Source organism: Pollachius pollachius, assembly GCF_949987615.1.
Source record: "Pollachius pollachius genome assembly, chromosome: 2".
Classification (NCBI taxonomy): domain Eukaryota; kingdom Metazoa; phylum Chordata; class Actinopteri; order Gadiformes; family Gadidae; genus Pollachius; species Pollachius pollachius.
Genome location: NC_136935.1, coordinates 44,782,557 through 44,805,818, shown reverse-complemented (window position 1 = coordinate 44,805,818; position 23,262 = coordinate 44,782,557). Strand labels below are relative to the sequence as shown.

Below are 23,262 nucleotides of genomic sequence, written 5' to 3'. Positions count from 1 at the left end.
TTTTTTTCATTTAGAATGCTCTCGTAGAAGTGTTTATGGAAAAACTAAAATGGGGATTCGCTCTAACGCTGCCGTCGCCGCTACTTGATATCCAACAAGCCTACAATGTGGTTGTGCAGCTTGTCGGACTCAACAGGATCGTTGGGAAGAGTTTAAAAGTCGACAAACAGACTAGTCATCAAAACCAGAAGTGGAACGCTGCCACACCTTCCATCAGTTGGAGTGAGGAGAGGTTGCTGCTAGAGAACTAAAGAGTCAGAGCAGAAGTCAAGAGACGGAACAGGTTAGGATATCCGAACCAAAATAACTCAACATGTCGGGCATCGCGGAAACCCTGCAGCACAAGCGCGATCTGAAGTCCGGAATCGGGACTATCAGCAAGGCGGTCCGGTACCTGGGCCAGGACTATGACACTCTGCGGGAAGAGTGGTTGGGTTACGGCAGGCTGTTCGAGGACGAGACTTTCCCTGCCACCTACTCCGCTCTGGGCTTCAAAGATCTGGGACCAAGGTCACCCAAAGTCCGCGGTGTTACCTGGATGAGACCAACGGTAAACATGCTAATATTAAGTATTCTTATTATTAATATCCAACTCGGTGTGTTGCTTGTTAAACGCGTTTCTCCACTCTTTTGACTGGAAGGATGGACCTGAACTTGTATGCGTGTGTATATATAAATATAATTTATTATTGTGTGCGTGTGCGTGTATATACGTATATATAAACAAGGTCTGTATAGATCGATTCAAATGTTGGGACTTATTCTATTAGATGATGTCTGATATGATGAACCAGCAGTATCACCTGTTAGGTGTGTCCTTGGTTGTTTAGTTCCTCTGCGTGTCTACCGGTCTGTTGTTCTAGTTATCTTACAGTGTGGGTTTTAATTGTTAGGTTGGTTTGGTTGGTTAGGTTGTGTGTAAGCTGTTTGTGTGCGTGTGTTTTTGTGCAACACCTATTTTCCTATTTCCTGTTTGCCTTGTGTATGATGTACTTCCCTCCTGGTGTGTGATGTGCTACTTGTTACCTGTGTCTAGGAGCTGACCTCCAATCCCCAGTTCATTGCAGAGGGAGCGACCAGGACAGACATCTGTCAGGGAGGACTAGGTACACACCATACACGCACACGTACACGCACACACACACACACACACACACACACACACACACACACACACACACACACACACACACACACACACACACACACACACACACACACACACACACACAATACACACACACACTCACTTGATATACACATACTTGATATGCACGCGCACACACACTTGATATAAACACACGCTTGATACACGCACACACACACTCACACACACACACAAACTTGATGCATAGACACACACAGTGTATACATGCAATCACTAGGTACACACACACGGCACACCCTCAGCAGTCATAGAACACACAACACTCACACAACACTTCTAAGTGGGGCTTGGAGCCGGTGTCCTTTGTGTTCAGGCTTCCTTTGTGTGTGGGACAAACTAGTACTCTTACAGTATAGTGCTACCGATGTACAGTAGCACTGGTGTATAACAGGAGTTAGGGCTGCTCGATTATGGAAAAAACCATAATCACGATTATTTTGGTCAATATTGAAATCACGATTATTCAAACGATTATTTTCGGAGTTTGAAAACATGATGTATTTATTCAGCATGTCTCTCTCAAAAACACTTTGTAACTGACAACTTAGAAATGTCGCCTCAAAAATGTACACGAAATGGTCCAAAAGAAATCTAAAATAATGTACAGATATGTATCCAGCTAATTAAAAAAAAAAATTAAAAGTTGAAAACTCGATTATGATAATTTTGTGATCGTTTGATGCTAAAATCAAAATCGAATTTCGATTAACCACCTAGCCCTAATAGGAGTGTTACCGTAGTAACCATATGTACCACTACAGCATTGGCAGTATACCATAGTACTAGTACGTGTGTACCGTGCCGTTGGTAACAGGTGACTGCTGGTTGCTGGCCGCCATCGCCTCGCTGACGCTGAACAAGGAGGTTCTGGCGAGGGTCGTTCCTCACGGACAGAGCTTCGAGGACGGAGAATACGCTGGAATATTCCACTTCCAGGTAGAACCCTAGGAATATTACACTAGAAACAGAATATGAACACTATGAATATTACACTGGGAACAGATTAGGAACACTAGGAATATTACACTGGGAACAGATTAGGAACACTAAGAATATTACACTCTGAACAGAATGCGAACACTAGGAATATTACACTAGGAACATAATAGAAACACTAGAAACAGACTAGTGACAACTGGAAGACACTGGGAATACACTTCGGAACACTAGGATTATACAAGTAACACAAGGAATACACAAATAATGCTGTCGGAATACAGTAGCAACACTAGGATTACATTGGTAGGAATACATTACTGTAGGAAAACCCTTGAAATACACGAAGAATACTAGGAATATAACTGCAGGAATACACTTAAAGCACTATGAATATAATTGTAAGAATATACTAGGAACACTAGGAATAATGCTGTAGGAATTCAGTAGCAACAATAGGATTACACAGGATTACACTAGGATTAATACTAGGAATATTTCTGGGGTGGGAATACCTTAAGAATACCAGGAATATTACTGTAGGAATACACTAAGAATACTAGGAATGCACTTTGAATGCCAGGAATATTACTGTAGGAATATACTAAGAATACTAGGAATACACTAAATATACCAGGAATATTACTGTAGGAATACAATAAGAATACTAGGAATACACTAGGAACACACTTAACCCGAACCCCTTGTGTGTGTCCATAGTTCTGGCAGTACGGCGAGTGGGTGGACGTTGTCATTGACGACCGCCTGCCAGTCAAAGATGGAGAGTTGCTATTCGTCCATTCTGCTGAGGGGCGTGAATTCTGGAGCGCTCTGTTGGAGAAGGCCTATGCCAAGTAAGGGTGTCTGTCTGTCTGTCTGTTACTGCCTGCCTGCCTGTCTGTTACTGCCTGCTTGTCCGTCTCTGTCTTCCTGTCTTTACTGCCTGTCTGTCTGTGCCTGTCTCTCTGGAGGCGTGTCTCTAGAAGGTTGGCAGTATTAGTTGGTCTCCTCCCCGTATGATCTCAGCCGGTAGAACAGGTTCCAGGGTGTCAGCCTGCTGTATGCTCTCTGGGCTGCCCTGAATTTAGAACCAGTTCCCTCTACAGTCTATCCCGTGTTGTAGCGATGTCTCCCCTATTGTGATATGATCGGTTTGATCTTTTTTACCTGAGGGCCAATCTTCAAGGAAGTTATGCTTCACACCATCTGGCAACACAAAACACAAAACATAACTGTGATAACCTGTGTGTGTGTGTGTGTGTGTGTGTGTGTGTGTGTGTGTGTGTGTGTGTGCAGGGTGAATGGCTGCTATGAGGCCCTCTCTGGGGGCTCCACCACGGAGGGCTTTGAGGACTTCACCGGCGGCATCGCGGAGGTCCATGAGCTGCTCAGGCCCAGCCCCAACCTCTTCCACATCATCCAGAAGGCCCTGCGCAGGGGGTCGCTCATGGGCTGCTCCATCGACGTGAGTCTGGAGCTGTAGGACAACCGTCCCACGGGTTACTATAGCGAAGCTAATGTGACTAACTTACACATTAACCAGTTAGTAGTATAACTAACCTATCTACTGGTTAACTCAGCGATATTGGTTAATGTGACTAACTTGCTGTTTAATAGAACTAACTCCAATGGTTAGTATAACTAACCTATCTACTGGTTAACTCAGCGATACTGGTTAATGTGACTAACTTGCTGTTTAATAGAACTAACTCCAATGGTTAGTATAACTAACCTATCTACTGGTTAACTCAGCGATACTGGTTAATGTGACTAACTTGCTGTTTAATAGAACTAACTCCAATGGTTAGTATAACTAACCTATCTACTGGTTAACTCAGCGATGCTGGTTAATGTGACTAACTTGCTGTTTAATAGAGCTAACTCCAATGGTTAGTATAACTAACCTATCTACTGGTTAACTCAGCGATACTTGTTAATATAACTTATTTGTCTACTGGTAAACCAAATGATACTGGTTAATATAACTAACCTAAAGATTCATATAACTAGCCTTCTCTGTAATATATCCAGTATACTAACCCGTCTAACAATTAGCTAAAATTTACTGGTTAATATAACTTTCCTCTGCTGGCTAGTATAACTCACCTCTACTGGTTATATAACAACCTCTACTGTGTATAACTGGTTATATGTGCTTGATATATGAGCTGGAGTAGAGGTGGGGTAACCTGTATTGTTTTGACTCGTATAGATTACCAGCTCATCTGACTCTGAGGCTGTGACATACCAGAAGCTGGTGAAAGGCCACGCCTACTCGCTGACTGGAGCGGAGCAGGTGAGAGGAAACTTCCTACTGGACAAGGCCGAGGGACAGGGAAGATCAGGCAGATGAGAGCTGTGTTTTGATTGGCCGCAGGTGGAGTACCGTGGTGACATGGAGAAGCTGGTCCGGATCAGGAACCCCTGGGGTCAGGTGGAGTGGACCGGGAACTGGAGCGACAAGTCAGAACCTTACAATAACCTTTAACCCCTGAACCAAACTCCTAATCCCTGGGGTCAGGTGGAGTAAACCAGGGCCTGGAGTGACAAGTCAGTGTCTTACCTGACCCTTAACCCCTGACCTTAACCCTTAACCCCTAACCCCTGGGGTCAGGTTGAGTAGACCGGGGCCTCGGTCTACTCAACCTGACCCCTAAGCGGAGCCTGATAGGATCTTGAATAGCGTAAGGTTATGGCATGATGGAGGCTGATGGCGTTTTCTGTGTCTCGTGATACCAGTTCCATGCAGTGGCGTCAGGTCAACGACGACGACCGCGAACGACTGAGTCATCGCGCCGAGGACGGTGAGTTCTGGTAAGAAGCATTATGCACACTACACTACACATGTACACTACGCAACAGTCTTAGGATGTGTTAACAACTGTCAGATGACAGCCTTTGTAAAAAGTGCAGTACACAGTCTGCGATCTAAGACAGAGACTCCCGAAACGAGAGCAACAGAGGCTCAAGAGCTTGAAGCCGCCTCGGATAGTTGCCAAATTGCTGCCAAATATGGCCATGAATGAATCTTTAACGTTGCATTTATATAGCAGTTGCTTTTGTTTTTTGTCTATTCTTGAGGCCCCTTACAGTGAGGGCATCAACAATACCCCAAAAAGGGCAAGATTATTTAAGGGCATAAAAATTTAAAAATGAGTAAACTAAAGTTTTTCAATCCGTTTCAGTATACTCCCCAAAGTGAATAACATGCACTTGCATTTTGTTACAATTTCAAAGTAATGCAAATGACCAATTTAAATCGTTCTATTTTTCTCATCAAAGAACATGGTTTAGCTGCTCCCTTACCCCCTCTGCAGTCACATCCATGTTGTGACAAAAGCCGCTGACTTGTCCTCTCACCTTGCTGTCCATCCTGCAGGATGTCCTTCACAGACTTCCTGCGCCACTACTCAAGGCTGGAGATCTGTAACCTGACTCCTGACGCGCTCTCTGATGATTCCATCACCAAGTGGGCTCTGTCCATGTACAACGGCAACTGGAGGAGAGGCTCCACTGCAGGAGGCTGCCGCAACTACCCCCGTATGCCTCTTTTACCTGCCTTCGACGTCCGCCCACCACACCTGCCTACACCTGGCATCTATACCTGTCCATATATAACCTAGTACAGCTTGCTTCTATACCTGTCCATATATTTCCTTGTACACCTGGCGTCTATACCTGTCCATATATAACCTAGTACACCTCGCTCCTATACCTGTCCATATATTGCCTAGTACAACTGGCTCCAAACCCGTCCATATATAACCTTGTACACCTGGCTTCTATACCTGTCCATATATAACCTAGTACACCTCGCTTCTATACCTGTCCATATATAACCTAGTACACCTCGCTTCTATACCTGTCCATATATTGCCTTATACACCTGGCTTCTTTACCTGTCCATATATGGCCTAGTACACCTGGCTTCTTTACCTGTCCATATATGGCCTAGTACATCTGTCTTCTATACCTGTCAATAGATTGCCTTGTACACCTGGTGTCTATACCTGTCCATATATAACCCTGAACACCTGGTGTCTTATGTCCATACCTAGTGTACCGGGTCTATACCTGTCCTAACATAGTATACTGGTCTTTGATACCTGTCCATACATAGCCACATTAAGCTGGACATGGCACCTCAGTTAAGCTCTGGAACCCCAGACACCAGGTCCTCAGTTCTGATCTTGTTTATCGTGGGTTCCAGACACCTTCTGGACAAACCCCCAATTTGTGATCAAGCTGGATGAGGAGGATGACGATCCCGAGGACGGAGAGGAGGGCTGTAGTATGGTGGTCGGGCTGATCCAGAAGAACCGTAGGAAGTTGAGGAAGGTTGGAGAAGACATGCATACCATGGGCTTCGCCATCTATGAGGTATATATGTAGATGGTTACTGCAGGAAGCTGTCTGTATCACAGTAAACATGTTATACACTAAGTACAGTACTACGAGGTCTATCAGCCCTCTGATGAAGTCTATGTGGTCTAGGATGTTCTCTGATATCTTGTCTCCTGTTGTGTCTTCCAGGTTCCTGAGGAGGTATGTGACACCCGTCTTTCCTGGCCTCCGATTGGATGGACTTTGGAACACTTGACTTTAAGATGAATCAGATTGGCTGGCTACAGGCACGACAACATTAAACCTACCCTAGGGATTGGGTTTGATAGATCAGTTAAATCCATTTGAATGGATTACCTTACCTTATCTATCTTTGTGCTTATCACAGAGACCTGTGAGGTGACTAACTTCTTTATACTCAAACAAAAGGGTGGAGTAGTTGAATGAAGTAGACTGGCTGCTCTGCAAATAAAATTTATCGGGTAGGGAGAGGTGAAACAAATCAAATGCAATGAGCAGCTCCCATGCAAAACAGACGGCCGGCGGACAGTGGCAGTGGACTGGTGTCCAGCCTCTTGCTGCAAGGCTCCAAACCCTATAAACTCCAACCCCTTGCTGTAGCTCTCAGGCTCTAGCTCCAAGGCTCTATCCTCCAAGCTCTAAACTCCAGGATGTAGGCTCTAGCTCCAAGGCTTTAGCCTCCAGGCCCCGGGCTCTAGCCTCCAGGCTTTAAACTCCAGGCTCTAGCCTCCAGGCTCAGGCTCCGGGCTCTAGCCTCTGAGCTCTAATCTCCAGGCTCTAACCTCCAGGCTCTAAACTCCTGGCTCTAAACTCCAGGATGTAGCCCTCAGGCTCTAGCCTCTAAACTCCAGGAAGTTTCCCCCAGGCTCTAGCCTCCAGGCTCTAAACTCCAGGATCTAGCCTTCAGGCTCTAAACTCCAGGATCAAGCCTTTAGGCTCTAAACTCTTTGAAATAGCTCCCAGGCTCTAGCCTCTGGGCTACAGCGCGGGTCAATACAAAGGCTTATGAGCTGTCGTCATGCGGTTCTACGAGGCTATTGGTGATGGATAACTCTCCTCTCCAGTTCTCCGGCCAGAGGAACATTCATCTGAACAAGAACTTCTTCCTGCGTCATGCGGCGGCGGCGCGCTCCGAGACCTTTGTCAACCTGCGGGAGGTGTGCAGCCGCTTCCTGATGCCCCCCGGGGAGTACCTGATCCTCCCCTCCACCTTCGAACCCAACAAGAACGGAGACTTCTGTGTCCGGGTGTTCTCTGAGAAGCAGGTCGAGTTCCAGTAGGTGTTGTTGGACAAAGTCAGACAAAGTATTCGTAAATCTCCTGTTTGTTATTGTTGATGAAGCGGCGAGGAGCTTAAAGTACGTGTGTTCTCCTGCAGAGAGCTGGACGACCCGGTGGAATGTAACGTGAAACAGGTGGGTGGGTGTGGGGGTTTGTTTTTCATTATTCACTACCGCGCAGATGAGAAGATGGTGATATTGCTGAATCTAGATTATTTTGTGCACTGCTGCTTATGGAGATGGTGGTGCTGGTAGTAGTATTCAGACAAAGCATGAAGGAGTTTAAGAACTTCTGGTTCAAAGTAGTAGTCAATGGCGTAACCAGCCTTCGGTCGTCTGCTTTGACAAACGTCACAACACACCTGGTGGTTGGCCTCAAATGTTGAGTGATGACGATAAAGAATGATCTGTTTAAACCAGGTGGACATTGATGAAGATGATGTTGGAGAACGCTTCAGATCTCTGTTTGGACAACTAGCAGGAGAGGTGAGTGCCACACACACACAGACACACACACACACGCACGCACGCACGCACGCACGCACGCACACACACACACACACACACACACACACACACACACACACACACACACACACACACACACACACACACACACACACACACACACACACACACACACACACACACACACACACACACACACACGGTACGACGTGTGACCTTGGGTCTCCTCTTGTCTAGGACAGCGAGATCTCCGCCTTTGAGCTGAAGAAAATCCTTAACAGAGTGGTGACCCAACGTAAGTTAACACTGTTTACTAACCCGAACCCATCAGTAAAGTCTCGGTACTGTTAACCCCTACCTGTTCCTTATTGACCTGTCTCTGTACTGCCTAACCCCTTCATGTTCCTTAATGACCCATCTCTGTACTGTCTTACCCCTACCTGCTTCTTCATGACCTGTCTCCGTACTGTCTAACCCATTCCTGCTCCTTAATGACCTGTCTTTGTACTGTCTAACCCCTACCTGTTGGTTGTTCCAGGTTCGGACATCAAGACCAGCGGCTTCAGTTTGGACACCTGTCGCAACATGGTCAACCTTCTAGACGTATCCTTCATCAACTATCTACAATCTTATCTCTATGTTAGGACTCTTTGTTACTAGGACAGGTCACTGGTTACCTGGGCTAACTACTCGCTAGATGGTTTAGTTACTAGGTCAGGCTACTGGTTAACTGGACTAGTTACTAGCTAGTGGGTCTAGTTACTGGTTAACTGGGCTAGTGACTAGCTGGTGGGTCTAGTTACTAGGTCTGCAGCAGGTTAGTTTTGTCGGTGTTGGTTTCCTAGATGTTTCTGCAGAAAGACGGCAGCGGTCGCCTGGGTCTGGTGGAGTTCAAGATTCTGTGGACCAAGATTGAGAACCACCTGGTGAGTATCTGCGAGTATGTTTTACCAGGATGCGTTGTGGTGTTGTGTTTTGACTGGATGTTACCGAGAGGAGATGGCAGGATGGTCTCATAGTTCTGCTGTTGGGCTCCAAGCTGATATGGTCAGGGTTCCATCCCCGATGTGGGTATTCTACTTGTAGGAATCCTAGCACGGGATGCCCCCTGATATGGACCTTTTTATTTGTAACCCAAGCAGACTACTCACATTGCGTGTACCACATCCACAACTATTTGGTACTTTTGGTGCTTTGTAAAATTATATTCGCCAACTACATTTTTTTATAATTATTGAATACACACAAACTAGTTGTTTCGCAGTTGTTGGATCTCGTTAAGTTTAGTCCAATGTGTACCACAGCTGACATGTAAAATGTGACTGCATGCATGCATAATGACCTGTCTCTGTACTCTCTAATGCCAACCTGCTCCTTAATGACCGGTCGCTGTACTGTCTAACCCCTGCCTGCTCCTTAATGACACGTCTCTGTACTGTCTCACCCCCACATGCTCCTTAATGACCTGTCTATGTACTGTCCAACCCCTACCTGCTCCTTAATGATCTGTCTCTGTACTGTCTCACCCCTACCTGCTCCTTCATGACCCGTCTCTGTACTGTCTAACCCCTACCTGCTCCTTCATGACCCGTCTCTGTACTGTCTAACCCCTACCTGCTCCTTAATGACCCGTCTATGTACTGTCTAACCCACACCTGCTCCTTATTGAACTGTCTCTGTACTGTCTAACCCCCACATGCTCCTTAATGACCTCTCTGTACTGTACTGTCTTACCTAGTTCCTACCAGCTCCTTAATGATGTAGATCTGAATTCCCCTGGATGAAAGCTTCTGATAAATGACTAAATAGTGCATTAGGCAGACCATCAGAGGGTGCTTAATGGTAGGGGGAAGTGTATTGATCGTTCAGGATTCACCTTGGCTGGGGTCCTAATGGATGGATGGAAGGATATTTGTATAGACTTGTTTGTGGTACAGTATATGGTTTTATGATAAAAGCATCTGCTTAAAGACTAAATGTAACTCGTTACAGAAGAATACTGGTCTGGGTGATCACCAACCATGGTTATGGTTAACAACCATAACCATTTCTCCTGGTTTCACTTAAACATCTGTTACCAATATATGTTTGGCAAAATGATAGTGTCTGCCAATGAGCATTCATAATGCATATAGTGTTCCACTGTATAGGACTATATAAACAATATAACACTTTGGTCTCTTGGAACATAGATTATAATACTCTATCACTATATCTCACTCTTATACTATATAACTCTATATCCATGTCTCAGTCTTATACTATATTCACTCTGATACCATATCTCAGTCAAATACTATACTCACTCTTTAACTATCTCCGTCTAATACTATACTCCCTCTAATACCATATCTCAGTCCAATACTAAACTCACTCTTTAACTATATCAGTCTAATACTTTACTCACTCTTATACCAGATCTCAGTCTTATACTATGATCACTCTTATCCCATATCTTACTCTAATACTATACTCACTTTTATTTCATATCTCAGTCTAATACTAGACTCACTCTTATCCCATATCTCAGTCTAATAATATACTTATACTATAGCCCAGTCTAATACTATACTCACTCTTATACTATAGCTCATTCTAATAATATACTCACTCTTATAATAAAGCTCAGTCTAATAATAAACTATACACTATTATACTATATCTCTAATACTGTATCTCACTATGTCTTCTATATCATACTCTAATACTTTATAAGTCCAGATCTAAATCCATATCGGTCAGTACACAACATAAAGGTGAGTTTAGTACAAAATGTGTCACCTCATAGAAGTGCCAGGGAGAAGGAGGTGGATACTAGATTTTAACCAGGTGTTAACTAGTTGTGGTGTATTTTAGAATATCTACCGGGAGAAGGAGGTGGATACTAGATGTTAACCAGGTGTTAACTAGTTGTGGTGTATTGTAGAATATCTACCGGCAGAAGGACGTGGATACCGGATGTTAACCAGGTGTTAACTAGTTGTGGTGTATTGTAGAATATCTACCGGGAGAAGGACGTGGATAAGTCTGGCTGCATGAGCTCCACCGAGATGAGAATGGCGGTGGAAGAAGCAGGTAAGAAACACATCCGTCTTTCCCATCTGTGTTTCACAAGGGATGGATGAGCACCCTTAAACCTGGGCTAGGCTACAGTAGCGTTCCCTTAGTCCCACCTGATCCGCCTCTCCACGTGTGTTCCGGCAGGCTTCCGTCTGGACAACTCTCTGAACCAGATCCTGGTGGCTCGCTACAGTGATTCGGACCTCACCGTGGACTTTGATAACTTTGTGTGCTGCCTGATTCGCCTGGAGAGCATGTTCAGTACGTATCGCCATCGGTGAAACCAGTCCAGACCAGGGCTTCAACAGTAGCCCCTCAATCCTCGGGTGTTGTGTAACGCTGCGACGCTGTTACAGAGCCCCATCATGGCCCACCTTAGGCTGCCCTGCTTAATCCTCAGAAATACCTCATACTAAGAGCCATAGCACTTGTGTATGCACGACATGTCCTTGCAAAAGGTCTTGATTGAGAAACTCATATTGCTAAATGGATCCTCTCACCGGTGGTAAGCTACCAGAGTTTTACTGCCACCCAACCATGGGTGGATTTTCCTGCATCAAATGTACAACAGCAATATATTGTGGGTGATATCCACCTCAGCAGTGAGCATTATCATTGACCTGCTCAGCCTCCGAGGGTCGACGTTCAGACCAATGGAACCACTCATGAAATGGCAGCTAGCACTTAGATCCAAGATGGCCGGTATGTAAATAAGGGACATGCATCCTCATGATTGAACTTCCTTTCCCCACAGACACATTCAACGCCATTGACAATGACGGGACAGGAACTGTGGAACTGAATCTTATAAAGGTACATCAGATTATATCAATAGTATATAAGTTGATCACGATCAATCCCTGTCTGTCTCACTCTCTCTATATCTCAGTCTAATACTATGCTCACTCTTATACTACATCTCAGTTTAATGCTATACTAACTCTTATTCTACATCTAATACTATATGTCACTGTCTGCATCATACTCTAATACTATATGTGTCATACTATATCTCCCTATGTCTGTAAGTAATGTGAGTTGGGCTCCTCTCTCCAGTGGCTGAACCTGACTCTGGTCTGACGCGGTACTGCCTCCTGGTGGTCAACAGTCACCCTGGTCTGACGCGGTACTGCCTCCTGGTGGTCAACAGTCACCCTGGTCTGACGCGGTACTGCCTCCTGGTGGTCAACAGTCACCCTGGTCGGATGTGGTACTGCCCCCTGGGGGCCAACTGGCACCCTGCTGTCTACGCAGGTCTTTCTCAGTAGCATAGCCGTCTGTATAATCAGACTTAGACATATTAACTAATATATACAGAACTTTAGTTAGAAGTGGTTGGATATAGAATCATGTATCGATTTGAATTTAACTTTGCAAACCAAGGTGTCACACTTAATCTGGATCCATTACAATTAAAAACCGTCGGCACAGAAGCATGTTTTTATTTACAAAAAAATAACTATAAATGGTAAGCTGCAGGGTGGAGTAAACACAGTAATCATTGACCTCAATGTCCCAAGAACCCCTAGAAGACTGGTCGTACTTCAATAGCTCTGTTGAGGTGTGTTTTTGGTGGAGGTGTGTCAAGAGTCTTCAGGTGGTATGTTCAGGTGGAGCTGTGTTAAGAGTCTTCAGGTGGAAGTGCGCTTAGTTGGAGCTTGGTTAAGAGTCTTTGGGTGGAGCGCTACAGTGTGCGTACTCCTCCGCCAACCTCAGCACCTCTGTGATGTCACCGCTGGTTCCCGTTCCCTTGGCGACCTGCTGCGACCCCCCGGAGGAGCCCCCAAGGTGTGAGCACACGGCCGCGGCCCAATCACACGCTGCCACCGCCAAGTTGCCCTGTCACAATAAAAGCCTTTTCAATCGATACTAACGACAGGAATATAACCTGACACGTTTATCGTGATACGCATTGTAGCGTGACTAATATATTGCAATACGCATCGAAACCTAACATGTATCGTATTGTGACATGTATTGTGATACACTTCGTTGTGTGACCCATGCATCGCAAAGTATTAATATATAGTTTTTCTTTATTATACACAAGGGTTACTGATATAGTTTATACATTTATGATTTATATGATAACTGGTGATATGGATCACGTGGTTGCTCACCTTGGGAACCTGACAGGCACACAGGACCTTCCCAGAGCTCGGCTGGTGGGACAGCAGCATGACCAGACTGTCAGGACGCCTGGAGCTCACCTGGTTCACCGTCTTCATCAGCACCTACAACACACAGAATATAATCCTAGTACTACCACTGCCTACATAGACTAACTGACCTCGTCAGCACCTACAACACACAGAATATAATCCTAGTACTACCGCTGCCTACTCAGACTACCTGACCTGTTGCACGGTCTTTATAGGTGTGAGGGTCAAGAGGGGAGTGTGAGGGTAGTGACGCTACTCACAGACAGACTGTCAGCCTCTACGCGCTCCACCAGCACCGTCTGCTCCCCCTTCTGCTGCAGCAGCTCCTCGGCCCGCACTGCTGCCTGGACAGCAAGCAACACTTAGAACCACCAACACCTCCGTCACCTCCCCCTCCAACACCAATCTACCAGGAGGCCCACAGTGGAGCTCCACCGGGAGGCCCAGTGTGGAGCTCCACCGGGAGGCCCAGTGGGGAGCTCCAACAAGAGGCCCAGTGTTGCGCTCCACCGGGAGGCCCAGTGTGGAGCTCCACCAGGAGGCCAAGTGTTGCGCTCCACGGGGAGGCCCAGTGCGGAGCTCCACCGGGAGGCCCAGTGCGGAGCTCCACCGGAACACTCACCTCTTGGCTCTCCACCTTCCTGAGGGCTGTGTTGGTGGTCCTCTGGAGGCTGCGGAGTTGAGCCTGCAGTTCCCTCCTCTGCCACTGGGGGACAGGGGTGGAGTCCACAGCCTGGGAGGTAGAATTAGACAGGGGGTGGATAGACAGGTATGGGTTATTCAGGTAGAGGTTAGACAGATACGGGTTAATCAGGTAAGACTAGAGAAATTGGGTTAAACTTGTTTTGACAGGAAGGAGAGAGACAGGTTGGGTTGGACAGATAGTAGTTAGACAGACAAGTAGTGTTGAGACTGACAGGTATTGGTTAGAGAGGTAGGGATTAGACGGGGAAAAGACAGACAGGTAGAGCTGGACAGGTAAGGTTTAGACAGGTATGGGTTAATCAGGTAGGGCTGGACAGACAGAGATAGTGGTTAGACAGACAGGTAGTGGTTAGACTGGTAGGGGTAGATAGGTAGGGCTAGATAGGAAGTGATGTCGTACGTCGGTCAGTAGTCCGACCTCCTTGGCGAGGCGCTGGGCGTCATTGTGACGGGAAGAGGAAGAGGAGGAAGAGGAGGAGAAGGAGGCCGTCCTGGTGACGAGGGATGCTACAGCCTGAGCCAGGACCTGGCCAGCGTCCCGGGCCTGGAGAACATAGGAAGTAAACAGGAAGTACCACAGGAAGTACCCAATCAGAACATGTACCTCCTAACAACCAAGGAACCTGAACCGCCTAACAACCAGGCAGTTGGCCGCTTTATTTATCTCAACTCGGGCTCGTTTCCATCCATAACAATTACAACCCGCACCAGCCAGGCACACCACCTAAAAGATGATGGGCTCTCGGCCCAAAGTTTCAGTACTTGTTTGGCTTTTAAAAGGTACAGTACATCTGTTTAGTTCCTTAAAGGTACAGTACCAGTTTAGTTTCTTAAAGGGACAGTACCTGTTTGGCTGGTTCCCCGGTAAGTGCCACGACTCTACTGACACCCTTCATCATCTGGCGCTCTGAGACCACAACCAGGTCCTCGATCGTCCCGGTCCGCAGCAGGTGTCTACAGAAGGTCACAATCAACTACTGGTATACTCTCCATCATCGGCTCAGTTATCATGGTGATGAGACTCACGTTCCACAGCATAACTCCACAGAGTGGTGTCCTTCTGTGTGGCCGTCCAAAAGCTCTGTGACCGGCACCCCGACCGACACCACCCGCACTGGGTCGGGATACACCTGGATACACAGACCACCTCCTTAATCACACAGAACACCCTCGCATAGACCACCCCCCCCCCACCAACACAGACCACACCCCCTCAAATACAGACCACACCCCCTCACATCCAAACCACACCCCCTCACATCCAGACCACACCCCCTAACATCCAGAACACACCCCCTCAAACACAGACCACACCCCCTCACATCCAGACGACATGCCCTCAAAAACAGACAGCCCCCCTTCACAGACCACACCCAATCACATCCAGACGCTAGGTGAACTCCAACCTCGTCCACGGTCCGGAGGCCAGGGATGGTCCTGGCGTTCCTCAGGGGAACCTCTTGAGAATAGACCTCCTGGTCGGCCACAATCACCTCCTCCACCATCCGCTGCACCTCCTGCAGCTGAGTGGTGCTCAGGGAACCCTGCAACACACAGGCTCCTGCGTTAGCCAGCCCTCCCAGCCTGCTGGGGCACACCCCCCCCCGGCACTGTTTGGGCTCCTCACTTCACCTTGATGCTGAAGTCGAAGCGCAGGCGCTTGGGGCCCACGTGGGAGCCCCTCTGCTGCGTGTGGGGCCCCAGGACGGAGCGCAGGGCCCAGCTGAGGAGGTGGGTCGCCGTGTGCTTCGCCATGCAGGACAGCCTCTGGGCCTGGAGCAGGGCAGAGGGGGATGGGATGGGACTTGAAGCTATGGATTGGTGAAATTTCTAGTTATAGGGCGATGGAAATGTCGGGCAGTGTTACTTGTAGCTATTGGGTCGTGTAACTTATAGTTGTAGTTCGGTGTAACCTGTCGTTTTAAGATGGTGCTACTTATTGTTCTAGGGTGGGATAAGTTGAAGTTCTAGGGCGGTCCTACTTTTACTTCTAGGGTGCAGTAACTTGTAGTTCTAGGGTAATGTAACTTGTAGTTCTAGGGTAATGTAACTTGTAGTTCTAGGGTGGTGATGGTGTCTTTCTATAAATTGGAAGGTACTCTATAGTGTGTGAACCTCTCCTACCTGGTCCAGGTGGAGGTGGAGCAGGTCTCCAACCTTCAGTGCGTATGCAGCTGAAACCAGGTGGAGAACATAGCCTCCAGCCACGGCCACTTCCTCTACCGGGTACAGCACATCCTGCGGAGAGACGGCCAATCAGAATCACAGTGACTGTTGTGTATAACAGCTCACACATCACAGCGGCTATAGCGTATAGGTTGCGGCTTGTTTGCTAGGTTACGGTTGCTAGGGTTATGGCAGGCTGTTCTGACTGGTCAGTTGTGCTGGGTTGCGGATAGTTTGTTAGGTTACGGTTGCTAGGCGTACAGTGGGCTGTACTGACCGGTGAGTCGTGCCTGGAGAGGTAGCCCTGGTCATGTGATTGTCCCCCCTGCTCGGCGTAGAAACTGGTCCGGTCCAACAGGACGAGGCAGCGCTGCCCAGCCCCCGCCTCGCACACCTGCTGCTGACCAATGAACAGCGCCTTCACCGTCGCAGTGCATTCTGGGAAAACTAACAGCACAGAGCCAGGTTAAAAAGAAAAGTACATAGTGAGTATTACTGCATTACATCCAGTAGTAGCAGTATAGATGTACAGTATGTACTTATTGTTACTGCTATCATATCTTTAATTTGGTAGAAATAAACAAACCACATAAGATCATGGATATGAGCCTCCTCTGTTCTAAAATTCACACTTGCAGTCCGCTCGGACTCAAGCCAACGCCTTAGTTTTCGGCTGACCTACGTTTGAACAGAGAATGGTTCTGGTTCTGTACTATGGTGCTGGTACTAGGATGTCTGGTTAAACAAAGGTTCAGTGGTCCTTTGCTGAATCTCCTCCCCTCTATCTCCCATACATTCCTGTCTATCTCACTCAATCATAAAGCATAAAAATGCAAAAAAAAACTAAGACAAAGGTTGAACAATGGTTCAGTGCTATGGTTCTGCTACTAGGTCTGGTTGAACAATGGTTCAGTGCTATGGTTCTGGTACTAGGTCTGGTTGAACAATGGTTCAGAACTATGGTTCTGGTACTAGGTCTGGTTGAACAATGGTTCAGTGCTATGGTTCTGGTACTAGGTCTGGTTGAACAATGGTTCAGAACTATGGTTCTGGTACTAGGTGGACTGGTTGAATAATGGTTCTGGTACTAGGTGGACTGGTTGAATAATGGTTTTGGTACTAGGTGGACTGGTTGAATAATGGTTCTGGTACCATATCGTCCGTTGTGCAGGTTGTACTGGTACTTTGGGCTCTGGTCCGTGTGTTCGATTCCCTGCTGCTTGAGGGACGCCAGGGTGTGGACGTCCAGATGGGTCTCACTCTCTGACGCCACGGCTGGTTCTGAGCCACGCTAGAGAGAGTGCGTGGTAGAGAGTGAGAGAGTCACCACCCATCATCATTATTATAAAGTAGGGGTGAACTTGAATCTTCAACGATTCAAATCTTCGATAGAAAGACATTAAGTAGTCTGGGAAACCACAGTGATAAGCCAATGATTATTTATAATATAAAGAAATATATCCTATATGATTCGATGATCAGACAATAAAAGGGTCTGGGCATGAAGAATGGGATTTGACTTTGCTCAGTCTTACTCACAGTCACCCCATTATAAAGAGGTGGGTCAGTGGATCACCTTCTGGTTTGTGGCCAGCAGCTGGTCCAGCAGAACCTGGTCCACCTGCAGCCCTCTCTCCTCCAGGAGCATCTGCAGCAGGTCCAGGGGGAAGCCCAGGTTCCTATGCAGAGACCAGGCCACCGGGGCTGCCATCAGAGGGAGGTTAGAGCTGCCTGGCTCTGGATGACTGGTTCTATTAATACTGTCTAGGTCTGGATAGCTGGTCGTATTAATACTGTCTAGGTCTGGGTGACTGGTTCTATTAATACTGTCTAGGTCTGGATAGCTGGTCGTATTAATACTGTCTAGGTCTGGGTGACTGGTTCTATTAATACTGTCTAGGTCTGGATAGCTGGTTGTATTAATACTGTCTAGGTCTGAGTGACTGGTCGTATTAATACTGTCAAGGTCTGGATGACTGGTTCTATTATTCCTGTCTAGGTCTAGATGCCATGGTTCTATTAATACTGTCTAATTCTGGATGACTGGTTATATTAATCCTGTCGAGGACTGGGTGACTCTGGTAATAATGTCTAGGTCTGAGTGACTGGTTCTGGTAATACTGCCTCTGACTGGGTTCTATACTGTCTAGCTCTGGGTGACTGGTTCTTGTAATACTGTCAAGGTGACTGCTAGGGAACGGTTTGATAACTCACCTGGAAACAGGGGTTGGCTGTTGTTGTTGCTAGGTAACGGTGCGGTCTTGTTGATGATCCTGACTCCCTGCTGCAGAGAGCTCAAGAACTGGTCCTCATTATCGTCAATGACTGACACGATCTAGGAGCACATTACATCGACTGTCATATCGCAGAATATACAGCCATACGTTTTTAATATCGCTGTGGGTGTAATTTATACATACATACATATATACACACACACAGTATGTATGTGTATATACTGTATACTGTACAGAATTGTAGTTTGTTACCTGTTCCTGGTGTCTGTGAAGCTCTGGGTAGGCATCACCCTGACAACACATAACCAACAAATAAGGGAGCGTGACAGACAGACAGGCAGGCAGGCAGGCAGACAGACAGACAGACAGACAGGCAGACAGATAGACAGACTCACCAGCACCTGGACCACGGTGGGCACCAGGCTCCCAAGAGCTCCCTGGGGGGCCTGAAGGACCTCGGTGGAGAACCGGACCGCTCTCCTCAGAATCCTCCTCAAAACAAGCCTGACACACACACACACACACACACACACACACACACACACACACACAGTTGAAGCCGCCTCTTCAGTGAACCAGGCTTTGAGTCTCCAGTGTAAACTTGAGCTGGAGGAGGGACTCACTCGGGTCCCGACATGCCGGGGGAGACTCCGTCGGCGATGCACACGGCGAGGGTGCGGACGTGGTCGGCGACCACGCGGTACGCCATGTCCACGCGGCCCTCCAACCCCGGGGCCACGCGGCCTCCGTATGGCCCGCAGCGTGACACCTGCCCACACACACATTCTAACTCAGCGTGTGGTCCTCCTTAACCAGAGCACCATCAGAGCACCATCAGGGAACCAGTCCATGAGTTAGGTTGATTGCAGAGCAGTGCTAGGAAACTACAAGGCTACAGGTCACCATGGTAACAAGTGATGTCTGAGCTGGTCGATGATATGGTCACCATGGTAACAGGGGATGTCTGAACTGGTGTATGATGTGGTCACCATTGTAACAGGATGTCTGAGCTAGTGGATGATGTGGTCAGCATGGTAATGGGATGTCTGAGCTGGTGGATGATGTGGTCACCATGGCAACAGGGGATGTCTGACCCGGTGGATGATGTGGTCACCATGGTAACAGGGGATGTCTGACCTGGTGGATGTGGTCCAGCAGAGGGCTGAAGAGGTCGGTGTCGTAGTTGGAGCGCTTGTCCTGCAGCACGGCCAGCAGGCGCTCCAGACCCAGGCCAGTGTCCACGCTCTGCTGGGGGAGGGGCCGCAAGCTGCCGTCCGCCTCCCTGCCAGGGGCGCCACACAAGGAGACCGTCACCTCAACATGGACTCGGTGTGCTCTCAGGGACCGTTTCACCAATACGTTTGTCTGCTCTGGCTGTGTATTCTATAACCATTTGTACTTTTAGTTTACGTTTGACTTTTAAATGATTAGATGCTTCCCTGAGTTATCCATTCTGTGTGTTCTAGTTCTACCTGTTGCACTGCATGGAGACCGGGTTCTATGTGGTTCTACCTGTTGTACTTCATGGAGACCGGGTTCTATGTGGTTCTACCTGTTGTACTGCATGAACACCAGGTTCCAGAGCTCCACCACCTCGGGGCTGTCTTTGTTGACCAGGGGGCCGGCGTCTCGGCCCCCCAGGTGGTCGTAGTGGATCTCTGAGCAGGGACCGCAGGGGCCCGTGTCCCCCATTTCCCAGAAGTTCTCATGCAGACCGAACGGGAGAACGCGATCCTTGGGGACCCTGCACACACACACAAACATTACTATACCTCATACACACGTCATGTAATGTGTATATATAATATAGAATATATTATTAATGACGTGTTCTTTGTTATGTAATATGTTCTATGCTAACCCAATGTCCAGCCAGATGTGTCGTGTCTCTTCGTCCGCAGGCAGTCCACTCGCTGCGTCTCCAGAGAAGTAGGAGACGTAGAGGCGGTCTGGAGACATACCATAATGCTCGGTGAGCAGACTCCAGGCCATGGCACATGCTTCCTCCTGCACACAGGATGTGACATCACTTCTAGCTGTGGAGGGTTACGTTGAGAGGTCCGGCTGCGTTTCAAAGGTTTGCCTGCAGCAGTGCTGCCAGCCTTTCTCCTTGAAGGCCCCACTACTCATTAGGGCTGGGGAAATAATCGAATTGTGATTATTTCGACCCATTTTGCGATTGCGATTAAGGATGCGATTTTTCTTTTTAAAGTTCCTTATGTTCTGTATTATTCACTAAACAAGCAATAAATAATTTAAAGTATGACCAACACAAAACTGGAAGCAGAGTGCATGACAGTCTGTCATGTCCTGTTAAGATTTAGTTCAGGTTATTTACTTAGAGTAGTTTCTTAATATGACACCGGGCATGTTTACGCCATGGTGCTTCTTCTTCAGAAGCCCAGGGTGGCCTATGCTCAAGTATCCGGGTTGGTGCTGCCTTCTACAGACCAACGTGTATCCTTATAGTTTGTTAGCTAGGGTCGCACCTTGAAGTAGTCGCCGAAGGACCAGCTCCCCATCATCTCGAAGAAGGTGTGGTGGTAGATGTCCCGCCCCACGTCGTCCAGGTCGTTGTGCTTCCCGCCGGCCCGGACACACTTCTGACTGTTGACCACCCGCTGGTAGCTGGCCATCTCACTGCGAGGGTCCACGGTCCCCAGCAGGATAGGCTTGAACTAAACCGCACAGTCAGATTACAACAAGGCTGCAAGTTGCAACCAAAAATATTTTGTATAAACTCCTTTTTTCTGATCAATCGATTCAATATTTGTCAATACAATGTCATAGCTAATACCAAATACCCATCACAAGTTAAAGTGATGTCTTAATCGTGCTGCCTTTATTTGACAAGCAGCCAAGAATTATTGGTATTAATTTAATAATAATCCATCCATGAACCATCCATGAACCAAATATTTGAATCATTGAATCATTAGGCGGAAAATGTTTTGCATGAGTACTTAAATTAATAAATTACCTCACTGATTATTATGTATTATCAACATTTGATTAATCAATGGACCACTTGAATTATCAACTAATAGTGGCATTCTCAAATTACTTGTTTAGACTTCAACTATCACTTAACTCTTTACTTCTCCATTCATAATATGCATTACAACACTGTCCTTCCAGGCAGGATGACAGCACCAGGCTCGGTCGACACTTGAGAAGCTCACCTGGTTCATCCCGGCGTTAACGAACAGGAGGCTGGGGTCCCCCCGCGGTCGGACAGGGGACGAGGGGACATACAGATGTTGGTGTTTCTGTTCAAAAAAATCTATAAATGTCTGGCGAACATATTTAGAGGAGAACTTGGTTGAGTATGACCTCCTTAGATGTCCTCCCAGACCTTTCATACGCACTAAAACATTCATCTTTCTGTCTCCCAATGAAGCGAATAAACAGCAGCGGGGATTTCAGCTGTACGGACAGTCTGTCATGTCCATGTAAGATTTAGTTCAGGTTATTTACTTATTTCAGTTTAATAATCTGACACCGGGCATGTTTACGCCATGGTGCTTCTTCTTCAGAAGCCCCGGGCAGCCTCTAAACCAGTAGCTCGGTTGCTGCTGCACTCTTCAGGCCAACCTGTATTATTACATACATATAATGGTGACCCATCTTTCATCTCAACCTCTTTCCTTCAAAGGTTTTGCAGTCGGTCTGTGGAGTTATCAATTGCGTAATGAACAGTATTAACCTTGCAAACTAAATATTCACACTCTACAACGCATATATACACTTCCTAAAATATATATATATATATATATACATACAGGGTGCGATTTGCCGGTGGGGATGGTGGGGATTATCCCCCCCTCTGGTTTACACGTCCTACCCTCTGCTGAATTATTTTTATCCTCGGTGGGGATAAAAATTATCCCCCCCACCCAAAGTATTTTCACCATTACATCGTAATAATTAACAACCAAAATACAGAGGGTCCGTCTTCATTTTGAAACATTTTAAAATTTTTCTCAAAATTATCCCCCCCTCTGGTTTTTTCACAAATCGCACCCTGTATATATATATATATATATATATATATATATATATATATATATATATATATATATATATATATATATATACACATATTACATATACTGTATTTGGTTTACTACTTCATCAGACAGACCCAGGCAGGTCCACAAGGTGGACCCAAAAACACAGAACATTACAGTTACAGGGCTGCCAACTTTTCAAAAAGCCTTGGAGTGAGATTTTGTCGGGCCAACCAAAATTTTGCCATATACACGCCAATTTTTGTTTGGCCCACTGCCATACACAAAAAACACATACCTCTGACCATGCATCAGTGGTTCTCAATGCATGGGCCTTAGGCACTACTCAGAGTGTACAAATGGAACCACAGGACACAGCATGGCCCATTTTGTGCATATTTATTTGGGGAAAAAGTAAACACATAGTACAAAGTAAACAGATATGTAGTACACAGTATGTGTTAAAACAATAAAATAATAATAAAAATGAAAAACCCCAAAACATTTTTTAACCATCCCAGAACTATATGCTAACAAAAAAAGATTACTCATCTCCAGCTACTTATCTCATTCCTTGATGGCTGTGTGCTTGATTGTATTTAGACGTTGCCTTTTTTGAGGCCTTGATTATGTCCTGGGAGGGCTCCCACTTGAAGCAGGGCTCCAGGCCAGCCATCTTGATTGTCATGATGGACGACAATGTCC

The 23,262-nt window shown here is 46.7% G+C and overlaps 2 protein-coding genes across 2 annotated transcripts; one reads left to right on the top strand and one right to left on the bottom strand.

Moving 5' to 3' along the window:
- The first annotated feature begins 98 nt into the window (after positions 1-98).
- Positions 99-12,704, top strand: LOC307070979 (calpain-2 catalytic subunit-like). Its single transcript, XM_079729798.1, has 21 exons — positions 99-550; positions 1,037-1,106; positions 1,983-2,104; positions 2,825-2,958; positions 3,401-3,569; positions 4,317-4,400; positions 4,482-4,567; positions 4,844-4,918; positions 5,484-5,644; positions 6,315-6,484; positions 6,638-6,649; positions 7,534-7,745; positions 7,848-7,884; positions 8,170-8,235; positions 8,455-8,512; positions 8,756-8,820; positions 9,075-9,143; positions 11,214-11,292; positions 11,422-11,538; positions 12,032-12,090; positions 12,334-12,704. Exons 1-21 carry the CDS (start codon positions 314-316, stop codon positions 12,355-12,357), a joined length of 2,106 nt encoding a protein of 701 aa, XP_079585924.1. The 5' UTR covers positions 99-313; the 3' UTR covers positions 12,358-12,704.
- A 195-nt stretch (positions 12,705-12,899) lies between these two features.
- aars2 (alanyl-tRNA synthetase 2, mitochondrial (putative)) lies at positions 12,900-22,037 on the bottom strand. The gene is made up of 22 exons (XM_079729796.1): positions 21,730-22,037; positions 21,037-21,225; positions 20,409-20,554; positions 20,100-20,291; positions 19,685-19,829; positions 19,171-19,316; positions 18,943-19,051; positions 18,800-18,838; positions 18,525-18,645; positions 17,887-18,014; positions 17,463-17,601; positions 16,588-16,757; positions 16,269-16,382; positions 15,777-15,917; positions 15,551-15,688; positions 15,171-15,274; positions 14,990-15,098; positions 14,545-14,688; positions 14,062-14,172; positions 13,700-13,783; positions 13,398-13,511; positions 12,900-13,116 (listed from the first exon to the last, which is right to left on the bottom strand). Exons 1-22 carry the CDS (start codon positions 21,925-21,927, stop codon positions 12,940-12,942), a joined length of 2,958 nt encoding a protein of 985 aa, XP_079585922.1. The 5' UTR covers positions 21,928-22,037; the 3' UTR covers positions 12,900-12,939.
- Between the last annotated feature and the right edge of the window lie 1,225 nt (positions 22,038-23,262).